The sequence below is a fragment of the Lycorma delicatula genome, chromosome 2 (assembly GCF_047948215.1).
Source record: "Lycorma delicatula isolate Av1 chromosome 2, ASM4794821v1, whole genome shotgun sequence".
In the NCBI taxonomy this organism is placed as follows: Eukaryota; Metazoa; Arthropoda; class Insecta; order Hemiptera; family Fulgoridae; genus Lycorma; species Lycorma delicatula.
The window spans coordinates 64,055,238-64,080,641 of NC_134456.1; the positions used below are offsets into that span (position 1 = coordinate 64,055,238).

At 29.1% G+C, this 25,404-nt stretch overlaps 1 protein-coding gene across 2 annotated transcripts in view; it reads left to right on the top strand.

The window, feature by feature from the left end:
* Positions 1-25,404, top strand: part of LOC142318859 (endoplasmic reticulum-Golgi intermediate compartment protein 3) — a 68,349-nt gene that overhangs the window by 17,459 nt on the left and 25,486 nt on the right. The window contains exons 4-9 of one of the 2 annotated variants that reach the window (XM_075355429.1): positions 1,908-1,939; positions 5,168-5,250; positions 16,325-16,490; positions 17,230-17,287; positions 24,344-24,475; positions 24,724-24,886. In XM_075355429.1, coding sequence (XP_075211544.1) covers positions 1,908-1,939; positions 5,168-5,250; positions 16,325-16,490; positions 17,230-17,287; positions 24,344-24,475; positions 24,724-24,821 — 569 coding nt within the window. In that variant the 3' untranslated portion in view covers positions 24,822-24,886. Of the gene's footprint in view, positions 1-1,907; positions 1,940-5,167; positions 5,251-16,324; positions 16,491-17,229; positions 17,288-24,343; positions 24,476-24,723; positions 24,887-25,404 lie in introns of those variants that run through there. The other variant, XM_075355428.1, reaches the window with a different exon arrangement.

The following is a 25,404-nucleotide window of genomic DNA, read 5'->3' on the forward strand; positions in this document are numbered from 1 at the left end:
GTTTAAATAGGCTTCTGAATTTTTAAAATATATCAATTTCTCTAGAAATGTCGTATGTTGAATTATTCAATTTTTTTATTCCCTGAATTTTCTGTTTTAAACTCAGAGGATAAATTAATTGTTTATTTTAAGAGCATTATGAATATATTGAATGATGTCTGATGACATGCTCCCCCTTTAATTATTATTAGTCATGATGAAGAGATGATTAGGAAAAATCAGCTTATATAACTTTTGTAAGTATGTATCCAAGTCTGTTATACTACAACCATTGAATTTATCACTTGGATTATATATTTATATTAATTCTGCTGAGTTTGAAACAGTTTGTACAGGTATATAACATATTGCTTCACAACAGAAAGGGATACACTGTCTCTTGCTTTACAGTACCTGTCCCAGTCATTCTATATGATATGTAAAGTACTACATGTTGGTATTGCTTTCTTTGAATTAATAATATTTTCTGTAATCCATTACTTTATATGAACTGAGTGAAGGTATACCTTATATGGCTGAATACAATTGCATCACTGTATGCTTGACATGACATGTTCATAACCATGCAATTATTGCTGTTCAACTCACTGAAGAAGGCAACAGGAAACTATTTCAGTCATATTTTCCTATAATAAACCATGAGATTCTTGCTGTTATTGAAAATGTTCATTTTCAAACTTTTAACTTGCACAGACTTTTGCACTTAACATATAAATCCTAAAAAAATATCATGAAGTGGGAGAATAGTGTGCTGCATTATACAAATTCTGATTTTAGCTGATAATAAATTATTTTTTATAGTTCCAAATATTTTTCATGATAAACCTACTGAAAATGCAGTTCATTTATCATCACAGAGTAATGGTAAGTAGTGAATATTTAAGGTTTTGCCACCATATTCTGCTATAGATAAGAATGCAAAAGAAATTAGACCTAATAATTGTAATTTCAAGAATTAAACTGCTGAAGTTAGACACAGATTTGTCATTGCATATATCAGACTGAATGTTGCTTTCTGCAGTTAATTATATCTAGTGAAGTGTTATATTAATCGTTTTTCACTTACTGTTACTATACTTATTGAAGTTAGTAATTATTTAATAGCTTTACAATGCTGTTTGTATGTATCTGTATGTCTGTAATCTTCCCTGGGTGTACCATATAATGCCTGTAAGAAAATGTTCTTAATAAAATAATTAATTCATGAAGTTTTGCAATTTTTTTAAGTAACATTGACTACGCTGTTCCATAAAGTTAGTAGATTTTACAGGTCTGTCTTTAAACAATAAGTATTTCAGTTTCTAGTATGGTTTTTTGTAGAACTGAAAAAAGTAAAACAGTCTTTGGACAGTCTTGCATATAGTGTTGCCACCCCACCGAGCCCCATTAAAGAAGTGTCAGGCCTTCTGGCTACTAAAAGGTGCCAGGGTGAGGACTGACTCATTTCTTATTTCCATTATGTCCACAGAAAATTATTTCCATTATGTCCATTATTATGACTGACAGAAAATTTCCATTATGTCCATTTCTGGACCATATTTCATTTCATTTCATGTGGTTTACAGGGATTAGTTAATTAAACATTGATTTGACAATTGTTATTTTTCTTTTTTAATATATGTCAGTTTTGAGGATGCTAATCTCTGAGAAGTTCTAAATATTGTGAACCATCAATAATGAGGGATGTTTTTGCAGTCCTATCTAAGTTCCTAAATTATTACTGGTGTTTAGTCAGTTAATTTATTAATATTCTCAAACATTAGTTGACAAATTATCATTTAATTTCTTTTTTCATGTTTCATGCTAATTTTGTTTTTCATGAATTCCATATTATATTTCTGTTTTATAGAAAACTGTGAATGAAATAGAAATTGAATAATAGTAACTGATCATTTTTTTTTTTTCAGATATAGGGACAAAAGTTATTAAACCTGAAGATGTAAGTATTGAAATAGATCATTATATACAAGTATGTAGATGCTCTTGTTCCACTACCCTGAATATTATCATATTCAGGATAGTGGAACAATAGTATGAGCATTAACCAATCCTTCATGACACCATCATTCCTCTGGTGTTGTCTTTCTCCCTTATCCTAGTCTACATCTCATACTTTTAGGGCCAGTGTAAAATTTTCTCTCTTCTGCATTATCCTGTCCTGACTTTTCTCCATTCCCTCATTCCTCCATAATCTTTGTAATATTATTTTAATCCTTTTTACTTTCTTAAATTTCTTCTGTCTCGGTGTTTTGTGAATATTCTGATTTTTATCTTTTTGTTTCTCTTAGAGTACTTAAAAATTCTATTTTTCCTGTCTGCAGTTAGAAGTGTTTAAACCTATTTGAGTTCTTTAGATTTTTTTAACAGATTATTTAATTAAGTTTTAGGATCATAGGAAATTGAACAACAGAATTAGTAATAAAATGGAGAAAAGAATGTATTTAATGTAAATTAATGTGGGTTAAGGCTAGTGTGTATTTGAGCCTTTGTTTTAGAAGTGTTTATTAGATAAAAAAAAAAAATGCATCGTCTAAATCAGTAAACCTTCTAAATCATAATTTTTTACCTTACCCTATCTTAAACAAAACTGTGATTGTTTAAATTGAGATGTTGACAGTTTGGAAAACCCTTTCATTCATTTCCAATCTCTTGACCTTACATTACCTGATATTTCTTATATATTATATATTTTTGTTATTAATAAAGTTCAGTTCTTTACTATTATCTGTTTATTATATTCATTTTTGTTTATCCAGATTTTTAATTTTCTATCTTTAGACAATGTTTTGTGCAAAAATGTTTATTTCTCTCTATTTTTTTCATTTCTTCTACTTTCTTGGATATATTTAACCATTATAACATTACAGAAGTATGGCAATTTAAAAATATTTTTGCGACTTCTATAATTGTTGTCTCCTTTTTTTATTACAAATCATTCTGTTACTAGCCTTTCTCCACATTGATTTATCCTGCTCATTATTTTCTCCATTTTATTATCCCTAGTTCTGTGATTCCATTTCCTACAGTTGTAGACCTTAATTAAATAATAAACTATTTAAAAAAAAATCTAAAGAAATCATTTACATGATTTACTTTATTTATTTATTGGTCCTTACAGTCTGGGTGGAACATGAAAGATTCAACATGATATAAAAGTTGACTGATTATGGTTTTAATCTGTGTATGTGTGTAGAAATATTTTTTCTCTTTAATTTGTTATGATCTTGGAGCATAGCATGGTTATAATATGTATTGTATTGTTTTTGGTGTCATCCTGTCCTATTTTTGAGTATATCAAATTAGTCCAGTTTTCTGTAAGCATATGCACATGTCATGTATGTGTTTTTTACTTGTTTCGTATTTTTTCCTATTTACAGCTCCTGTTAGAACATGATGTGCTTGAGCAGGACTGTTTAGTATAAAGTATATATATTACTTTGCATTTCCTATTCTGTTAGAAATTTTAGACATTACAGTGAAATGATTTCATTTTTCTTTGGATAAGCTGCAGAGCATTGCTGATTATTACAGAAGTATTTATTAATAATTGGAATTTTTTGTCTAATACTTCATTACATTGATACTTTTTTCTTTTTTTAATGATCGGTTTTAGTTGCATGACGTTTTATAGTAATATTTTTTAATAAAGTGGTTTATTTATAAAATTTGACTTTTTTAAACTGATTTTGTTTCTACATATTTTGAATAAATTAATGGTAATGTGTAGTAAAAGTGGTTAACTAAAAGAGAGCATAAAAGAATGTTTTTTCAAATAGTAAAGAAAATCTGTACATTGGATGTTATTTTATACTAATAATTTGAATATTGAAAAGTCACTGGAATACCAGCTCACAAAAATGTTATATAGTTGGAATTGAAAATGCTATTAAAGAAAACCAAATAAAGAAGATGATAATAAAAAAAAAACCTTTACTAAGAATTGAATGAAAAATTTATTGACTTAAGTAATGCACAGATCATAAAGACTTTCAACAGGCCTCTTGAATGAGAGCTGGACCTGTTTTGATTAAAGTGAGCTGCTCGTTAATTTTAACCCCCCTCATTCTCTTTTTCTGGGTGTAGAATCAATGTGTGCATGTATGAGAAATTTAAGTACATCTTTTCCAATCTTTAAGATCATTCTTTATCCTAAAACACAATAGGACTAATAGGTTGTACTTAATTTATGTAGGCATCTGTATTTGCAGTTATCTTCAGTAATTTGCAGGCCAATATTTTTGTATTTCTCTATTTTAAATATAACTCTGTAAACTGATACTATTTGTTACTGCTTTTGTTATGTATCAGCTACTTACTTCATAATGTATCAGATTCCTACGTCAAATGGAAAGCTCCACTTACTTGAGAAAAAAAAGACATATACTTTCAATACACAATATATATACTTTTAATTTAAAAACCCATGCTTCATATATCCTTTTCTGACTCATTTGTTAGAAGTTAAAAATCTAATAAACATTTGAATAATTGTATCTGCTACCTCTAACAGTAACGCTTCTGATTCCAGTAGTAGTAATATTTCTTTTGGATGAGAAGTTTTATTATCTACACATTTTGTTTAATAAAAGAGTAATTTCAACTTGTGGGAGTATATATTATGTGTTTTTAAGTTTTATATAAATTGGAATTTGTCAATAAGGTGTTGCCACTTGTAAATGATCTTGATAACCATTAAAAAGTGTAAAGAAAAATTCAAAGTATGTTATATTTAGTGTATAGTCATGTAAGTATTTTGACTGTGATCTTTCTGAAGATGCCATAATTCAGAATTCCTTTCTTTTACTGTAGTTTTGTACTAGATAAGAGTTTATTGTTTGTTGAAAATCATTGACTAAAATTTTGAAATAATTTTTAAGTAAATTTGTCATCATTTGCTAAACTGTAATGGTGTATTAGCTGGATAACTGAAAATACATTTGTGTATATCTGTCATTAAAAATAAAACAAGCACTTACTTCATTACCAATCATTGCTTCTTGCTTGAAAACTCTGGCTTCTTCCTTCTAATCTTCCTCTGTATTAGAAGAAAACAAACATAAAAGTGCTTGGTGATTAAAAAATGTTTCTGTTAGTATTTCCTGGGAAAATATATTGATGTCTAGCTAAAATAAATTATTATTATTTAATTAGTTCTTCTGTTTAACAGTTGGCCACTGAAAGTTCAAATGTTGCTGAAGAAAAGAAATGTGGTAGTTGTTATGGAGCTGAAAATGAGGCATTAAATATTACGTAAGTATTTTCATAAGTTAATTTAAAAATCAATTTCTCTATAATAATGTATTATTGTAGAATAATTTATAATTGCTTGATATGTATTATCTTACAAGAAACAGTTATAAAAGGAAGTACAACATTATTATGATCACAAAAATGATAGGAAATGATGAAGAATGCTGCATTTTATTAAAAATAAAACCTTGGATTAATTGATCATGAAGCCAACTTGCTGTCTTTTGTATTCGTAAACTTAATCAAATTTATTGGGTAAGTTTATGGGCTTAACCTAAATTTTTCTTTCATCGTAACAAAGAATATAAATGTCTTGCTTTTAATGTGCCATTATTATTGTTCAGATTTTGGTACAAGTTAATGGTTGTATTGTTTAAGATACTGGCTTTGAATTGTAAGGGTCGGTTGAACCTAGGATAGGATAGAGAACTCTGTCATTTTTTATCTTTTCAATAAGAAACTTGAATTTTGCACACATAAAGTATTCCATTATTAAGAAGGAAATGTGTAATGCTCTTGAAAATGGTTATGAAAATCCATTATAATTTTAAGCTAACTTGGAATACCCTGTATTAATTTTTTCTCCTCCAAGGCTGTTTTGTTTATTACAGATTTTGTTACAGTAAGTTGTCACTTTTTGTCCTCAAGCTCACATTTAGTTATACAGAATAATTCATTTTTCATTAATTCATCACACTTTAAAGTTTCACATTCCCGATTATTGGATGGTAACATTATTTATTTGTCTTGTCTTCAAGTTGGTTTATTTCTTGTAAAATGATTTTCATGTTGTCTGTTTTAATTGTATACACTACTTACTGATAAATTATTTTTAGCTTTAATATACATAAGAAATTCAAAGCATTGAAAACCACAACGTGCACTCATTAGTTTCTTTTATAATTTAATATTAAGTTAAATTTATAAACTGATTGAAATAACTAGTTTAGGGGGTAAAAATTGTTACCTGGACTTTTATAAGTGGAAATGGTAAAGGGCTTATAATAAATGTAAAAAAAATAAATGTGTGAGCAGGGGTTGATGAAGGTTGATTTGGAGGGTTGAAAAGAGGTGAAAAATGGTATTATTGTGATTTCCGGTCAAAGTTGATGTCAAATAAATTTGTGGTTATTTAAGACACAGAAAGGTATACTTTCACCAAGTTTTGTCAAAATTAAATTATTTTTGTGGAAATGAAAAATAAAAAACAAAAAAAAAAGATTTTTGCATTTTTCTCAGAAATTTTGAGGTTCTATTAAAAAGTCACCTTTACAAAAGTTGTAGATTTTTGCATGATCTACAACTCTAATTTTATTAATTAAAAAAATTATAAAAAAATAAATAATATTTTTAAAAATAGAGTAATAAAAAAAATTCTACAGGATGTATGCATTATTGATTTTATTTCTTCAATTTCTTATCATGTCCATTTTTATTCTTTTTTTTCAGATAGTTTTTGTTATATAATGATATGTTATATGATTACATTAAATAATATATTGGTATTTGTTATTGTAGCCACTGATCTATATGTTTTTTAATCTGAACATTTATACAGTAAGAAGTAAAATATATTGTTTCCAAGATTCTTTATTGTACATTCATTTGATTTTACAACTTTTCTTTTGATATTTTTTATATGAAAGAAAGAAAAGGTAATTCATTTCATTTTAAAAGTTCATCACAGTTTTTAATACAGCCTCAAAGACCTTAACTATATAATATAACACAGTATGTTTTACTTTTAAAGTTAAATAACATTATGGACAGTAGATGTGTGGGTAAGTGTCAATTTAATTGTGTACTATTTTCATCCATTAGATTGCTTGCAGCTAAACCTGGCCCCAAGATGTTTAGTAAACTCTTTTCTAATCCCTTCCATCACAATATTTGGAAAGAAATGATCATAGATATAGAGAAAAAAATGAATTAATAAAATAAATTTAGAATGTGTTAAATATTTCTTATTAATTTAAAATCTGGTTAAAAAAACTATTCTGATATCTAAAATTTACAGAATCCTTTATAAAGTCATTAATTTTTATAAAGCTAACAAATTCTTAAATTTTTGTTGGCACCCCTTCAGACCAAGGAATTTTTGGAAATTATTTTAATTAGTTTTATTGATAATTTAGGTATAAAAAAAATCAAAAAAGCAATAGAAATAATTAGTTTTGAAATTTTTTATTTTAGAAAGGTACAGTGATGTGTAACCTATAGTTTTTACTGGATCTTATTGTAAGTAAAATGTAACATAAAAAGTATATTAATTTTTAAAAGTTCATGAAATATTTTGTAACAATTTCTATTAGCATTCCGACACAAGTAAATAGTACAGGTGCTGCATCTAACTCTGTATTTTGGATGATTACATTCTGGGCATCTGCAGTGCGATTGTTTAGCATATTGTTTTGATCCTTGACTTCAGCCTCAGTGTAGCCAGCGATCAGGAGAGCCAATCATCGGCATAGGTGACTTGCTCAACATCCCCATCAAAATTGAGGCATAACAAACCATCAAAGGCAAGGTTCCACAAGAGCAGGCCCATGACCGACCCCTGCGGAACCCCAGCAAACATGTCAAAGGAGAATACTCCATCTTCAGTTTGCGTTGACACCTTCCTCTCTTGTAAACAGGAATTAATGAGACTCGGCAATATCCACTTATACCATGAGCATGCAGCAAGTTGATAATCACTGGCCATGGAACACTACCAAAGGCATTCCTGACGTCTAGGAGGACTAATAACGGTATTCTCCGTCGATGCTGTGTGCCCCCAGCCTGATCTTTTGCTCATTCAAGGATATGCCGGATTGCATCCATGGTCGACCTCCCCTTCACAAAGCCATATTGATTAGGGAATAGACCACTTGAATCCACAACCTCCTTCCAGAGTCCATCTACAATTAGCCGCTCTAAGAGTTTACCAACAATATTCAATAACAATATTGGACGATAGGTAGTCTGACCATCTTCTGTTACAGCTTTCTTCGGCACCAGCACCAACAACTCCTTCCACCATACAGCAAAACTACAATCTTGTAACACATTGTTAAACGCATCAAGGACAACCCAAGAGTGCCTTAACATGAGCATCTTAATGATAGACCCAGGAACCATATCTGGGCCTGGGCTTTTATCAGGATGAAGCCGTATGGCTGCTTCGTTTAACTCAACAGTGAATCGATTCATATAAGCCACTTGTATTTGCCAACTCGGCCACTGGAAGGAGCTTCAAATAGCACGAGTCCCATCATCTCTGCTTATGGGGACAACAGGTTTTCCAAACCTGTTCATAACAATTTTATACACCCCCCATGGGTTGATGTCTAAATCTGCAAGCAAATCAAGCCAGGCCTTAGCCTGGGCCTCCTTAATTGCAGCATTCAATATACCTGTTGCACGATGGTAGGCTAGAAGGAGTTCATCAACGACCCAACTAGCTCTTCTATTGGCATGCTGTAGTCACCTCCTGGCATAGGATTAGACCTAGAAAGTTAGAACTTTTTCTGACTTTCTACCAGGTCCAAGAAGGTTATTCATATTTCAAGATGTTTTGTTTTCTGAAAAAATTTGTGTTTTCTTAGTTATTGATGCTTTGTTGCTGTTAAAATCATAGACTGTTTAAATTCTATTATTTAATTGATCTGTTTCTTTAGCCATCAAACTTCTGTAATTTGTCTTTTTTCAAGTGTACTTTACCTTTTATATAAATTTTAGTTGGGTCCAGTTTGATTTTTAGTTAATTTCCTAAAAAAATTATTAATTTCTTGTGTTGAAATCAAACCATTCTGTGAATCAGTAGTGAATAGGCTGGTTCTGTAAGGTTCTTGGTGTACTTGAGTTTTTACACTTGTATTCTCACTTCACAACTCTTCTTTTATTTTATTATTTTTGAGTTGCCATTTACAATTTTTGACTGCTAAAGAAGTAGCTTTAGATAAAATATTCCCATTATGTGTATTTGCTAATGTGTATATATACATATATATATATATATAATGTAAATCAACCTGATCCACCCAAGTACAAAGTCAAGAAATATCTTACCTTATTTTGTTGTTTTTCTGCAAGAGTACTTTCATGAGTTGTTTGTAAAAAAATTTCTATATAATTACATAATAAACATAAAAAATATTAAAAGTTAAAATTTAAATTTAAAACATTAAAAGTTAAAATTTAAATTTAAAACATTAAAAAATAAAAGATTTAAATACAAACACATATGCAAGGCATATGTAGTCAATTGGGTAACATGCATGTGGCCAGCCAAATACAATACTGATACTATTTTAGTAATTGAATATTTTATATAATACGAGGGCTATTCAGAAAGTAAGGAACGCTTCCACCTGACACCGCCAGGCGCACGCCAATTGCGTATATATTGGTGTGCTCGTGCTCGGCACCTCAGTCAGCACCCAGCCGTGACAACGGGAACATCTCCGCACTGCCCGTTTTTTTTATATGCAAATTTGAAATGTGTGCTGCAATCGGAAATCCCTCCAGTTGTGAGGTGCGATCTGTAATTAGTTTTTGTTGGCAAAAAACTTAAAACCAATAGAAATTCATCGGGAACTGTGTGAAGTGTATGGGAACAACGTAATGAGTGAAAGTTCTGTCAGGAAGTGGTGCATTCAGTTTAAAAATGGCCGAACAAATGTTCACGATAAAGAGAAGAGTGGACGTTCGAGCATTGTGACTAACGATCTGGTCTCCAAAGTTGACAAAAAGATTCGTGAAAACCGCCATTTCACAATGACTGAGCTTTTTCTATGTTTCCTACAAGTTTCACGGACTTTATTGTTTGAAATTGTTTCACAGAAGCTAGGCTACCACAAATTTTGTGCAAGATGGGTGCATCACTGAGTGATTGAGATCACAGGAGGCAGAATTCTATGACACAGGAATTTCAAAGCTTGTCCACCGCTATGATAAGTGCCTGAATTTGTGTGGTGATTATGTTGAAAAGTAGTATTTTAGTCCCTCCTTCACATATATATAATAAAAAGTTTTTCTTGTACTTGGTTTTTTAAAATTCCAAAACGTTCCTTACTTTCTGAATAGCCCTCGTATATATGAAAGTGCGCTATCTATTGCAGCTTTTATAAGCAATTTCCCTCAAAATCCGTCCGTAGGTTGATAAGTTGAATCTTTGTCTGTATTTATATACTCGTATATAATATTTTTCTAAAATATCTAAATTTTTATTTATATTGCCTTTTTTAATTTCCATTATTTCTAAATTGGTATTAACATCAGAGATAGAATGTTTATTGTTTATAAGATGATCTGCAATATTAGAAAAGCCCAATTTTTTATTTTTATAATGTCTAAATTGTTCATAAAATATAGCCTTAAATGATCTATTAGTTTTACCTATATCATTAATCCTCACAATCATTAATTTTATTTTATAAACACCACATAAATTGTATTAATCAGTGTTAGTTATTATTGTTTTTTAAATATTTTATTATGAGGTTGTTAGTTTTGTATGCAGGTTTAAATTTATCCTTGTTATAAACTTTGGTTATATTTTCAACTATAGTATTGGTATATGAATATTTTAAGTAAACATTATCAACTTTTCGTGTATTCTGAATTGGATTTAAAGTTATTGTACTGTTAAGTTCTGATTCTGATACTTATTTTTTATGTATGTTATCAATTAACAAAGAACTATACTCTTTTTGATTGCAGTTTGCTTGTAGGATTTATTTCTGTGTTAAGAAATAACAATTTCTTTGTTATTTTGTGTATAATGTATGGCTCTATTAGTAATATTTGTATATATGTTAATTTCATGAGACCAAAGAGAATTTAATTTTCTATGAATTGTTTTGATTATTTTTATTAATTTCAATACTAACATCTAGAAAATTTATATTTCAAAAGTAAATTTTAAATCATTATGATATGAATTGAGTTTATTCAAAATTATGAGGTGTTCATTATTTATGACCGGATCATAAATGACAAAAATATCATCAACATAACGAGTCCATAATAAAATCTTATGTGTGAGTGATGCCATAAACAATTTTACTCTCAAAATCTTGTAAATATATCTCTGATATAATAAAGGAAGTTCCATTGGCAAAGTATTTTTCCTGTGTGCAACATTTGCTGTTAAATTCAAAGTTAGTTTTTTGACATATGTTCCTTAGTAATAGTAATGATGCACCAATAAATTTAGGTTCTTCATTATTATTAGTTAATTTATTTTTTATTATATGAATTGTTTTATCAATAGGTATGCTAGGATACATGTTACAAATATCATAACTAACCGTTCTAGTGTTTCTTCACCAACGCTTAAGTTTTTTAATTTATTTATAAATTCATACCAATTTTTTATGTTATAATTATAATGCAAATTTATTTTTGTCCTAAGGATTTTACCTATAATTTTGAAAATAATATAAGATAGAACAGAAGTAAAATCAATCAAAGATTGCATTGGGATTGTATTGGGATCAAAGATTGCAAGGTTTATGTATGTTTGGAAGTCTTGTTAATTTTGATGCAATCAGTTCAAAAGAGTACATTTAGTATGGTATCATCTTAAATTAATGTTATGATCAAAAATATAGTTTGATAGTCTGTTATTAAACTTTTTGTAATTTTTAAAGAATTATTAGTAGGGTCTTTTATTTCCTTAAAGTTATTTTCAGACATGTATTTTTTCATTGAAATATTATATTTTTCATTGTAGATGATAACAGGTGTATCAGTTTTAACAGATTTCAAAATTATACCATTATTTTCATTTAAATTATGAATTGTTTTACATTTTTTTACTTTTAATCTTTTAATGTTGTTTATGTTTTATATGTAATTATGCAAAATGTTTTTTACATATAACTGATGATACGGAATCCTGTGAAAGTACTTTTATAGAAAAATAACAAAATAAGGTAGGTAAAAAGATATCTCTTAATCCTGTACTTTAGTGGATTAGGTTGATATACATTATATATTTAACAGTACAGAGGTGATATGGGTCTTGACAGGATTGATTTTATAAAAATAATTATGAATGGTGACCAAGCAAAATTATCCTTTAAATGTTATAAATTACATATTAAACTAATACATATTAAATAACATAATGTTATACACTTTATAAATTTTAATAAAACATGTCTCAGATTAAACATCATTCCAAAATATGCTGAGATAAATATAAAAGGTTCGTAATAAAAGTATATCCAAAATAAAGAATTTGCAAAAAGGTTTAGGATGAAACAGGAAATTAAACAGGGTTATTACAAAAAGAACTGTATAAATATTAGACTATATAATACCCACCTTCAATTATTAAATATTTTAGACAAGTGATCCTTGATTATGTATTTAATTTAATTAAAGTTAATGTTGAAACTCATAAATGTAGGTTAAAAGAATTGCAATGTATAAAAATTGGTAATATGATTAAGATAAGAAATAATTGTAAGTATTGTAGTACCAGAAATCTGCATTATAATAAGTTTCAAAAAAATGTTGTTCGGAATAAAAATGGTTTGTTACATTTCATTGACATGCAGGAAAATTCAAATAATTATACTAATACTAATAATGAATTTTTAAATTTAACAAATGTTAACTTTAATGATAATGATCAATTTATTATTGCTAATGCTTTTAAATTTAATTTACTTGATAACAAAAATTTGATGTGGGCAACACCACATGACTTCCTTGTACGCATATTAAATTACATATAGACATTTTTTTAAATTTTTTATTTCACTAATAATTTCTGATTTTTTCTTTTTTTTACTGTTATTGAATTATTATTTATTGTAAAAATTGTTTTACAATCAGAGGTTAATAATTATTAATAAATCAATATAATTAAAAAAAAAAAGAAAAAGTAAAGAACATATGTATATGTAGTCAGATTCAAACCAATATAAATATACAAATATTTCATTAATTAAAATTTTATTTGGCAATAACTCTGGAACCAATGAAAATAAGTACCACTTATGATATATCATTGAAAATCTCTCAATGAGGGAAAAATCCAGATTTTTTTTTTATTTTGGACATTTTTGGTTGAGTTGATTACAGTCAAAAGGGGAGGTGCACAACTAGATGTTACAACAGTCCTAAATCCAAGATTTCAACATTCTACGGCTAATTGTTTTTGAGTTATGCAAGATACATATGTACATACAGATGTCATACTGAAACTAGTCAAAATGGATATTTTCGTTATTACTTTAATGGATATTTTCATTATTACTTTAATGGTTATTCCGTTATTATAACAAGAATAATATTATCAAAAATATTATAGTTGATTCTGAAATAAATATTAATAAAATAAATTCCCCTGATAAGGAAGTTACATAATATTATTAGTAGGAATACAAGATATAAATATTATTAAAAATCCACTTTTTAATAAAAAAGTAGTTTATAATTTAAAGAATAAAGTAAATGGAAAAAATTGTATAATTTTAAAATCTGATGAAATTAATACACCTGCTATCATGTACAATGAAAAATATAATACTTCGATGAAACGATATATATCTGAAAATAGCTTCAAGGAAATAAAAGACCCTACTAATAATAAATTTTAAAAATAACAAAAAGTTTAATAAGAGAACATCAAACTATTTTTGATTGTAACATTAATTTAGGATACCATACTAGATTATACCCCTTTGAACTGGTTGAACCAAAATTAACAGGACTTTCAAACATACATAAACCTGGCATCCCAGTGCAACCTTCTGCTCCATTTTATATTATTCCCAAAATTATAGATAAAATCCTTAGTATAAAAATAAATTTACATTATAGTTACAACATAAAAAATGGGTATGAGTTTGTAAATAAATTAAACAACTTAACAGTCGGCGAAAACACTAGGATAGTGACTTTGTAACATAGATAGTTTATATCCTAGTAAAAGTTGTAAATCTTGATAAGGAAAGTTTATTATTACTATCAATATTATTATCATTTGTATTAATGTTAAGAATCGTTTTTCATACACTCTTATTTCCTTTCTTGTGAATTGAAGGTTTTCATTGTAAAATCAAATCATTCTTTTTTAGGGGTTATAAAGCAGTCTTTGCCTTTCAGATACAATATATGTTTATGCTTCAGTTGAGGAATATACTTTGAGTTAACTTACGTTATCTGTTTTGATAAATACTGTCATCTCGTTGTGACAGATAGTTATGATTATCATTGATATTTGAATGATCTAGTTTATTCTTACAATAATGTTTATTATTAGTGTAAAATTGTTTCATCGATACCTTAGGTTAAATAATTAGTATTAATTTTAGAGTTATTACTTTCTAATTTAGATTCATTAAATTTGTTCATATGAATGAGTATATTGTTTTTCTTACCACATATGTTACATCGATTTTTTGAATAACATTGATTAGTGGAATGGCCTTTTCACCTAAAGGCCATAATTGAACAACAGTTATTATTTTCAAAAAGGCTTTACGATCATCAATAGACAAGTTTAAAATTCCTTACACATTGAAATAAGTAATGATTTCAATTACACTATGAACATTGGTCAAAGTTAAATTTTGAATAAAAACTGACATTTTTTCTTTTATATTGTTTGTTAGGATTAAAGTAACGCATTTGGTAAAGGTTTTAGTTGAATTATTGTAATGATTTTCTTTGACATTGTTTCCTGTATTTACTTGGGTATTTTAAGTGACTATATTAAGGTTTTCTAGAAGTTGTCTTTAAAGTTGGGGACCTTTGTTTTGACAATTTCTCATTCCATAATCTTGCTATAATCCAATTTAGGTGTTAGAAATTGGACTACGATAAATTCATCTGTATTAACAGGAAGTTGCATTGATTCAAGTGAATTGGCATGTGAGGATATTTTGTTAATAAAATTAAGACAAAGTATCTACAGATTCTCTTTTTATTGAATCTGAACTTACAATGCAATTAGCATTATGAGATGCGATTAAATATTTGTTGTCAAATCATACCTTTAATAATTCTAGAGCAATATAATTTTCATTAGTTATTGGCAGATCTTTGGCTTCATCTTTTAATGAAACATGCAAATAATATGGTTTTTGTAAATTTGTTAATCAATATTATTATGTATTAAGTCAATAAATATGTTATAAAAATGCTGCCATTCAACACATTACCTCTAAATACAGGTGTATTGATTGGCTGTAATTGTGTTTGTTTGAATATTGTATTTGAATTAATTTCTTTATTAGATGATTTTGATTATTATTTGTATCATTTATTAAATGTTTCAATTCACATTCTGTAACAAGTCTTGTTAAGACTTGTTCATGATCCAAAAATAAATCATCAAATTTCATTTTAAGTTTTGACTGAATGCTGTTATATTTGTCTTGCAAATGAAGAAGATTCCTTAACTTAATTTGTAAGTCAATTTTATCATCTTGTGAGGTATCAAATTTATCAGTAAAGTTGCGAATTCTCATTATCGAGACCTTTACTGACTCTCTTTGTCTTATTAATTCTAATTCCATAATGGTATTAACTTAATATGAATTTTTGATTTTTAAACCTGAACATGGTGTCAAGATAATATCCTCCTTTGTGTAGTACCTTGGTTAGGGTAACTATGTATTTACAGCTAGTTCAAATAATAAATAAATATAAACATTTATCACTTCATAATTAGATATCATTCTTTAATATTTGAATGAATAATACAAGATTATGTGTAAGTGTATATAAATGCTTTTAATGATTCCATAAATATATGTTAAAAAATATATATATTATATTTTGTAAGTTTGTGTGTTGAGTCCATGAAGATTGATAGAAGGCTGGAAGAAGACTGCCTGAATGTAGTGTAGAGCCTGCTTATATAGTTTATACAGAGCCACTGAATCATCAGGAGCCGAGTGCATCCGAAAGGTGCTATGTGAATTATACGGAGCCAAGTATGAACTGATAGAAAGACCTTTAAATTTTAAAGTCCTGCTTAAATAAATTTTTAATAACATGCACTGAGCCTGAACACATGGTTTGTTCAAACCGAGTAAGTTTTATGAAATGATTTTCTTTTTTCCTGCAGTTGCTGTAATACATGTGAAGAGGTTAAAGAAGCATATAGAAAAAAAAAATGGGTGCAACCTGATCTTGAAAGTATAGAACAGTGTAAAGGTCTTCATGATCCTGAGAAAATTAAAAATGCATTTAATGAAGGATGTCATATATATGGTTATATGGAGGTTAATAGAGTAAGTATAGTTTTCCCCCTCTTGAGCTTTTATAAATTTGCAGCTAGTCTTTAGTATGCACATAAAACATGTTTTGTTCTAAGAATAGTTAAAATAGACATCGTGTCATTGTTAAAATAAAACTAATAACTTTTTAACAATCAATTCTGACACATGTCAGCAGTCAGTCAGACTGATCCTACATATCCTATCTTATTAAAATCTTAAACTCTTAGTCTTCCTTCCTGAAAAGCTTATAAAAAATATAAATCTTTGTATTGAATGTTATTTCATAAGTTTATATTTTGAATAATCAATTTGACTTTAATCACATCTGTTTTACATTTAATAATAATTTGTGTATTTTCTTATAGTAGTGCTAGATGACCTTGGCTTTACTGCAGTTTCTTTTGACCCTTCTGACAAATACTGAAGCAGTTCTCTTTTTTTAACATAGGTAGTATATCTACCCAACCCTGATATAATCTATATAATTTATTCTGTACCGATCAAAATAAAAAATGTATTTATTTATATCTATTGTTATGCAACAGTTTAAAATTTTATTTGTGGTGTGGAATGTGTGAATAAAATTATTTTATGTAATGTGTCATGAAATAAATATAAGTAATATGCTTACATTAACATTAAAGTTATTAAACCAAGTTGAAGAAAATAGTGTACCCTAGGTTAATCAAATTAGGTTTAAAGGTATAATTCTGTTTTATATTTAACTCGTATTATTATTATTAATTTATAGGTTGGTGGCAGTTTTCATGTTGCTCCTGGTCAAAGTTTCACTGTTAATCACGTTCATGGTGAGTATCGTTTTCATTACAGATATAATATTCTTATTTATTTATTTAATTTCTTCTACAGCGTGCCTATCAGAGCACTCTGAGCAATTTATGAGATTAAATGATGGAAAAATTCCACCAGACTCATACTGAGAATTAAACCCAGGATTATAAGAAGAAGCCTGTGCTTTATTTTTTCAAGGTTTAGTCTGTCGTCATTTATTAGTGGGATTCCAATTTTTAATATCACTTCAGCAAAGAAAAAAATTAAAAAACTTGCATTATAGTTATTTTTTCAATATTGTAACAATTCATTTACAAAAATATTATGAAATTGGTTAAAAAAGCCATATGACTATAGGGTTCTCTAGTCAGAAATAAATGACTTCAGATATTGCAAAAAAAATTCTTCTTGGAGCACAAAAATTCATTCACTGCACTATACTTTTTTATTTTAAGTAATATATAGCTTAATTTTAACTGAAGTGATAAATGATTAAAAATGACAACAAAAGGAAAAGGTTTGTTTTCATTGGCTAAACAAAGTATGTGCTATGTACATGAAAATATTTTTATTATCTTGTTTGAAGGCCTCATAAATGAAACTATTCAAGCTGAAATTTTCTGTTTTTCTTCACATCAGTCAACAATGAGAATTTGAAATTGTGAAGTTTCTAAATGAACAGTGTAAACTTAAACTTAACTGGTTTTTTTTTGTCTGCAGTCATTTGACTGGTTTGATACAGGTCTCCAAGATTCCCTATCTAGTGCTAGTCGCTTCATTTCAGTATACCCCTACATCCTACATCCCTAACAATTTGCTTTACATATTCCAAACATTGCCTGCCTGCAGAATTTTTTCCTTCTACCTGGCCCTCCAATATTAACGTGACTATTCCAGAATGCCTAAATATGTGGCCTATAAGTCTGCCTCTTCTTTTAACTATATTTTTCCAAATGCTTAATTTCTTCATCAGTTTGCTGCAACATCTCTTCATTTGTCACTTTATCCACCCATCTGATTTTTAACATTCTCTATAGTACCACATTTCAAAAGTTTCTAATCTTTTCTTCTCAGGTACTCCGATTGTCCAAGTTTCACTTCCATATAAAGCTACGCTTCAAAACATACACTTTCAAAAATCTTTTCCTGACATTAAAATTAATTTTTGATGTAAACAAATTATACTTCTGACTGAAGGCTCGTTTCGCCTATGCTATTCGGCATTTTATATTGCTCCTGCCTTGTTGATCTTTAGCAATTCTACAACCCAAATAACAAAATTTTTCTACCTTCGTAATCTTTTCTTTTGCTATTTTTACATTCAGAGGTCCATCTTCGTTATTTCTACTACATTTCATTACTTTTCTTTTGTTCTTGTTTATTTTTATGCAGCAGTTCTTGCGTAGGACTTCATCCATGCTGTTCATTGTTCTTTCTAAATCTTTTTTACTCTCGGCTAGAATTACTAAATCATCAGCAAATCGTAGCATCTTTATCTTTTCACCTTGTACTGTTACTCCGGATCTCAATTTGAACATCATTAAGTTGCTAGTTGTATGTAAAGATTGAGAGAACAAGAATATACTTGTCAGACTCCCTTTCTTATTACGGCTTCTTTCTTATGTTCTTCAATTATTACTGTTATGTTTTGTTCCTGTAAATGTTAACAATCTTTCTATCTAATTCTTTTTAAATGCTGAGCATTTTATTCCAGTCTAAGTTATCGAATGCCTTTTCTAGGTCTATAAATCCCAAGTATGTTGGTTTGTTTTTCATTAATCTTTCTTCTACAATTAATCTGAGCCCTAAAATTGCTTCCCTTGTCCCTATACTTCTCCTGAAAAGAAATTGGTCTTCTCCTAACACTTCTTCCACACTCCTCTCAATTCTTCTGTACAGAATTCTAGTTAATATTTTTGATGCATGGCTAGGTAAGCTAATTATTCTGTATTCTTCACAGTTATCTGCTCCTGCTTTCTTTGGTATCATGACCATAACACTAGTTATAGTCTGATGGAACTTCCCCTTTTTCATAAATATTACACACCAGTTTGTATAATCTATCAATCGCTTCCTCACCTGCACTGCGCAGTAATTCTACAGGTATTTCGTCTATTCCAGGAGCCTTTCTGCCATTCAAATCTTTTAATGCTCTCTTAAATTCAGATCTCAGTATAGTTTTTCCCCTTTCATCTTCTTCGACTTCCTCTTCTTCCTCTATTACACCATTTTCTAATTCATTTCCTCCATATAACTTTTCAATATATTTCACTCACCGACTTTGCCTTTCGTATTATATATCGGTATACCATCTTTGTTTAACATGTTATTAGGTTTTAATTTATGTACGCCAAAATTTTCCTTAACTTTCCTGTATGCTCCGTCTATTTTACAAATGTTCATTTCTCTTTCCACTTCTGAACACTTTATTTTAATCCACTCTAATTTCGCTAATTTGCACTTCCTGTTTATAGTATTTCTTACTTGTCGATAGTTCCTTTTATCTTCTTCATCACTAGCAATCTTATATTTTCTACGTTCATCCATATCGTCTGAAAAAAAGCTATTGTAGCTGCAATATATCGTCTGAAAAAAAGGTTTTCTACCAGTTCTCTTTGTTTCACCTAAGTTTGCTTCTGCCGATTTAAGAATTTCCTTTTTAACATTCTCCCATTCTTCTTCTACATTTTCTACCTTATCTTTTTTACTCAGATCTCTTGCGATGTCCTCCTCAAGATCTTCTTTACCTCCTCTTCTTCAAGCTTCTCTAAATTCCACAGATTCATCTGACACCTTTTCTTCAGGTTTTCAAACCCCAATCTACATTTCATTATCACTAAATTATCGTCGCTATCAATGTCTGCTCCAGGGTAACTTTGCAGTCGATGAGTTGATTTCTAAATCTTTACTTAACCATGATTTAATCTATCTGATACCTTGCAGTATCACCTGGCCTTTTCCATGTGTATATTCTTCTATTATGATTTTTAAACTGGGTTTTGGCAATTATTAAATTATACTTCGTGCAAAACTCTGTAAGTTGGTGCCCTCTTTCATTCCTTTTGCCCAGCTCATATTCACCCACAATATTTCCTTCCTTGCCCTTTCCAATGCTTGCATTGCAATCTCCAACTATTATTAAAGTTTCATCCCGTTTTTGTGTGTTAATTGCTTGGTCAATTTTTTCATATACACAGTACCTCAACATCATCATCATGGGCACTTGTAGGCTTGTCGGCTAAGGATTTGATCTTATTCTTATTACAATAATTCTATCACTATGCATTTTGAAATACTCTACTCTCTTCCCTATTTTCTTGTTCATTATGAAACCTACTCCTGCCTGTTCATTATTTGAAGCTGAGTTAATTATTCTAAAATCACCTGACCAAAAGTCGTTTTCTCCTTCCCACCAAACCTTGCTAATTCCTACTACCCTACATTTATCCTATTCATTTCCCTCTTTAAATTTTGTAACCTACCAACCTTTTTTAGACTTGTAGCATTCCATGCTCTGACTTGTAGAATGTTACTTTTTAATTTTCTGGTGACCCCTTCCTTAGAAGTCCCCACCCGGAGATCCAAACAGGGGACTAGTTTACCTCCGGAATATTTTACCAAGGAAGGCGCCTCCATCTTAGTTATATGAAAATGCAGAGCTACATTTTCATGAAAAAAAGCAGCTGTCGTTTTTCATTGCTTTCAGCTGCACAATACTCAGAGGATTGAGTGATGCTAATATGGCCATTAAGTCCTTCTGACCTATACCCTTAACAACTACTGAAAGAGCTGCTGCCCTCTTTCAGGAATCATTCCTTTCTCTCTCAACAGATACCTCTCCGATATGGTTGCACCTTCGGTTTAGCTATCTGTATCTCTGAGCAGTCAAGCCCCCTCACCATCGGCAAGGTCTCATGACTCAGAGGGAGTTTAACTGGTTATTAGACCAATAAATTTATATTAGTTTCTCATTTAAAAAGTTGACAGTTTAAATAAAAACTATTTTGTTAGCGTACCTTTGTGGCAGCACCTCAACCTTTCAGTCACAAATTTCACATCGCTGGTCAGGCTTGAAAACTTCCATACTTTCAAAAAATCTCTGTTATATATTCCCATACACAGGCTTCAAGTTTATGTACTAAATTAATAATCTTAAAAAATTAATAATTAAATTATAGAAGAATTGTTTTTTTTTAAATTGGAAAAGACCTTTTCAGTTGTTGAAAATACCAGTAAAGAATTTATTGTATTTCTGGGGTACCTGAATAGGAGATATAATGAAATTAAGAGCACTTTTATAGTTCTGATATTACTGTTACTAATTTTACTGGAAATTTCTCTTCAGCATAACTTATTTTTATTTCTGGATATTGGTGTTATTATTTTTAAATCTTTTTGCGTTACAAATAACCTTTGTTATGTTATACATACGTGCTTATGCAGTTAGTCATGGTGTCAGCAAGTTTAAATTTGATGCTTGTGTATAGGCTGTACTCGTTAATCGAATATATGTAGCAAATTGTTCTCTGAAAATCAGTGCGTTTCTCTCTGCAAAATAATGAGGATGTTAGAATCAAAAAATTGGTCCTCTTGCACAGAACTGTTCAAGAGTTTTTTGTTCTATTATAAGAAATATTTTACCATGTTACCCATGATTGTCAATATAAAATACAATGTATAGAAAACTACACTTATCATGGTATTAAATTAATACCATAATTTAATAGTTAACTGATTAGTAACTATTAATTAAATATACTTTTACTTTGCATTAACAAATTATTTTCTGTTTTATTACATTAATTTTAAGTACCGTATTTATTCAAGTACCCCCTGCCCACGAATAACCGATTTTCGGTTATTCGAAGCCCCGCACCTCGATTTTCCAGACCGAAAATCTAAAAAAAAAAATCGAGTATATACCGGTATTTTAAAGTGCAACAGATATGATAAAAAAATATGTAAATACGAAAATATTCAGAAAGTAAAGTATTTAATTCGTTCATTTAAATTACAATATTAATATTACATTAATAATTAATTACCGTAAGTACTAGTTTAGTTCAGAATCAGTAAGCCAGTAAAACAAAAAGTAAGGTATCATGTTGAAAAGGATAATTTCAATAAACTTTTTAATATGGGATTTTATTTTTAATTAATCACTGTCACTGTCAATGTATGTAGAAGAGTTACTGGTAGTCTCCACGTCACTCTGCCAAAGGTGATCTACACTACCATCAAGTTCATTAGATATTCCACATTTTTTAAAACTTTTCCTTACTAATTCTGTGGAAATATTTTCCCAAGCATCTTTTATCCAAACACAAATATGGTTAAAATCTGGGCGTTTGATTCTTCCTGTAGGCGTGAGAAAGAAATGTTTATCAGCCATCCATTTACTGTACAGTTGCTTTAATGCAGATTTGAACGGTTTATTAATGCAGACATCTATTGGTTGCAATAGAGATGTCAATCCGCCTGGAATTATTACTTGGTCTGTCATACATTTTTTTAAATGTCTTTCAGTTTATCAGTTGTATGCCCCCGATAACTATCCATTACTAGCAAACCGATATTTTTTTTTATTAAGTAAATATCCTGATCGCTTTTGCCATACACATCTGATCCAATCTAAAATTAAGGTTTCGTCTATCCAACCTGATTCCTGTGCTCTGATAATAACTCCATTTACCTGTACGGTAGGAAGAGTTTATCATTTAAAAACAATGTACGGGTAATTTTGATCCATCAGAAGTAATGCAAAGCATAACACTGTACCTTTGTTTTTCATTACCACCAGTGCGATTCGTAACACTTTTTCCACCTTTTTTGTTTACGGTTTTGTCAAATGGCATTTCAAAATATATGGGGGTTTGATCAGAGTTTCATATTTGAGAAGGCAAATAGCCTTTATCTTTTCTAAGATTTATTATGTATTTGTGAAAATGTAATTTTTTTTTCATAAGCGCCTGGAAGTCGTTGAGAAATGGTCGTCTTTCATCTTATTGACAAATCATTTCATGCAAAAAATTGTATTATCCATCCACGGCTTGCTTTAAAATCAACTTTATTCAATGATTTAGCAATTTCATGAGCATATGATTGACAGATTTCTGTCATGACAGCATAATGTTTTTCTATAACAAAGTCATAAAATTTTTTTCTATGTCTGTGTATTTTGGTTTTAAGCCACGAAAAACCCTTTTATTACCAGTGCCTTTCACCAGAAGTTGTTTCTTTGTACGCCAGTTTCAAATGCAGCTTTCATCTATGTCAAATCTTCTTCCTGCCACCCGATGTACAATTTTTTCAGCCTCTTCTATAACGCGCAGTTTTTCATTTACTGTAAAAGATCGTAGATGCTGTCCTTTGTACTCATTTTAATGCCATAATTAAAATAAATCACCATGTTAAACTTTACAAGATAAACTAATCAGATAAAATGCACATAACCATCTACATATACAAACAGTACAATGACTATGGCGAATAGACAAGATGACGATGGGTAACTGATACTGTAACTGTAGTGTCATTAGAACTGGATGTAGCCTATACAGAATGAATCACTTTTATAAAAATATTGTAACTTCATTCCTATCGATAATATGAACAGGATGTTAATAATTAAGGATGTATTCTGTATAAGCGGCATCCGCCGGTATTGATAAACGAAAGCCTAATGTAATTATATTTATGTGATTGAATTTAGGTGCTTCTAAGAAAACGTTTACTTTACATAAATTATCCTGGCTAAAGGCTATGTTTCAAGTAAGCACCGCACCCTTATTTTCTCTCTCCAATTCCAAGAAAAAAAGTGCAGGGGGTACTCTAATAAACACGGTAGTCTAATTTGTTTTATACAACTTATAAATATTATAATTCAGTAAGGATAAGTGTAACTAAGGTGCAATCTATAATAAATTTATATAATTTGTGATTTAAGAAATCTATATATATATAAACCCTTTATTTTTGGCTTTCATGAAAACTTTTCATGTATTGAATTTCATTGTCTGTTTTAATTTTGTATAAGTTGATCATTGATATGAAACACTTTACATTCATTTCAGTACATGATGTTCAGCCGTTCTCATCAGCTTCATTTAATACAACTCATCGAATAAGACATCTGTCATTTGGTGACCATAAAGTTGTTGGCAAAAGTAATCCATTAGATGAAACAGAATCAGTAGCAGAAGAAGGTAAGTAAAATAATGTTTAATCTGATCTTTCAGCATGTTTACATTGTATAAAATTTAACTAGTAACAATTTTTAAATTTATAAGGTTTAAAGATTGTTCTACTTCTATGTCACATAAGTTAGCTAACTCTAAGGTAGTGATATATTATGTGTAGAAATTATTCAAGAGAAAGTTGTTACGCTAAAGCTACAGTGTGCATATAACAGTTATCAAGATTAATTGCAACTCAACCGTGTTACATTTTTCAGGAAATTTTGCAGTTGCATACGTTTCATTCAACCATTCTTTAGGAGTGACCATCTCTTATTACGTAAACAGAAATCCTCATTTAAAGATATGCAGTTGAAAAAGACATGACATTCCTTTCATTCATATGAATTTATGTATTACATGTCATCATCGGTTGAAGTGATTTTCAAAAATAGAAAAATGCAAAAACACATAATAATTCTACATGATTTGTGTTTATAGTAACATTTTGTAAAATAAACTGCTGCTTTATAGTCGCAAAAAGTTTGAATTGAAGTTTTTATTAAAACTTATGTAACTGTTTTTTTTCAATCTGTACATAGTTGATTAAAAGTTTTATATAAACTACACTGTATTTTTGATATAGTTATAAATTGAAGCTCTATACACAGCATTTTAAAGTACAGAAAATTCTGATAATTAGCAACCATTTATTGAATCAGTCTTTACTGTATTTCTTTCCATAACTAACATATATTTATAAACTTTTTTTTTTTACAAAATTTATATTGAAAATAAATTCCAGAAACTAATAATTAAAAATTATTTTATGTATTTAAAAGCTAGAAATACAGATACAAATTAATTACAGAGTCTTTCATTTTTGTTTGCATAAAGTTCAAACTTCATGAGTGCAACTAATATCCATTTTCTGTGTATGGATTAACAATGATATATAC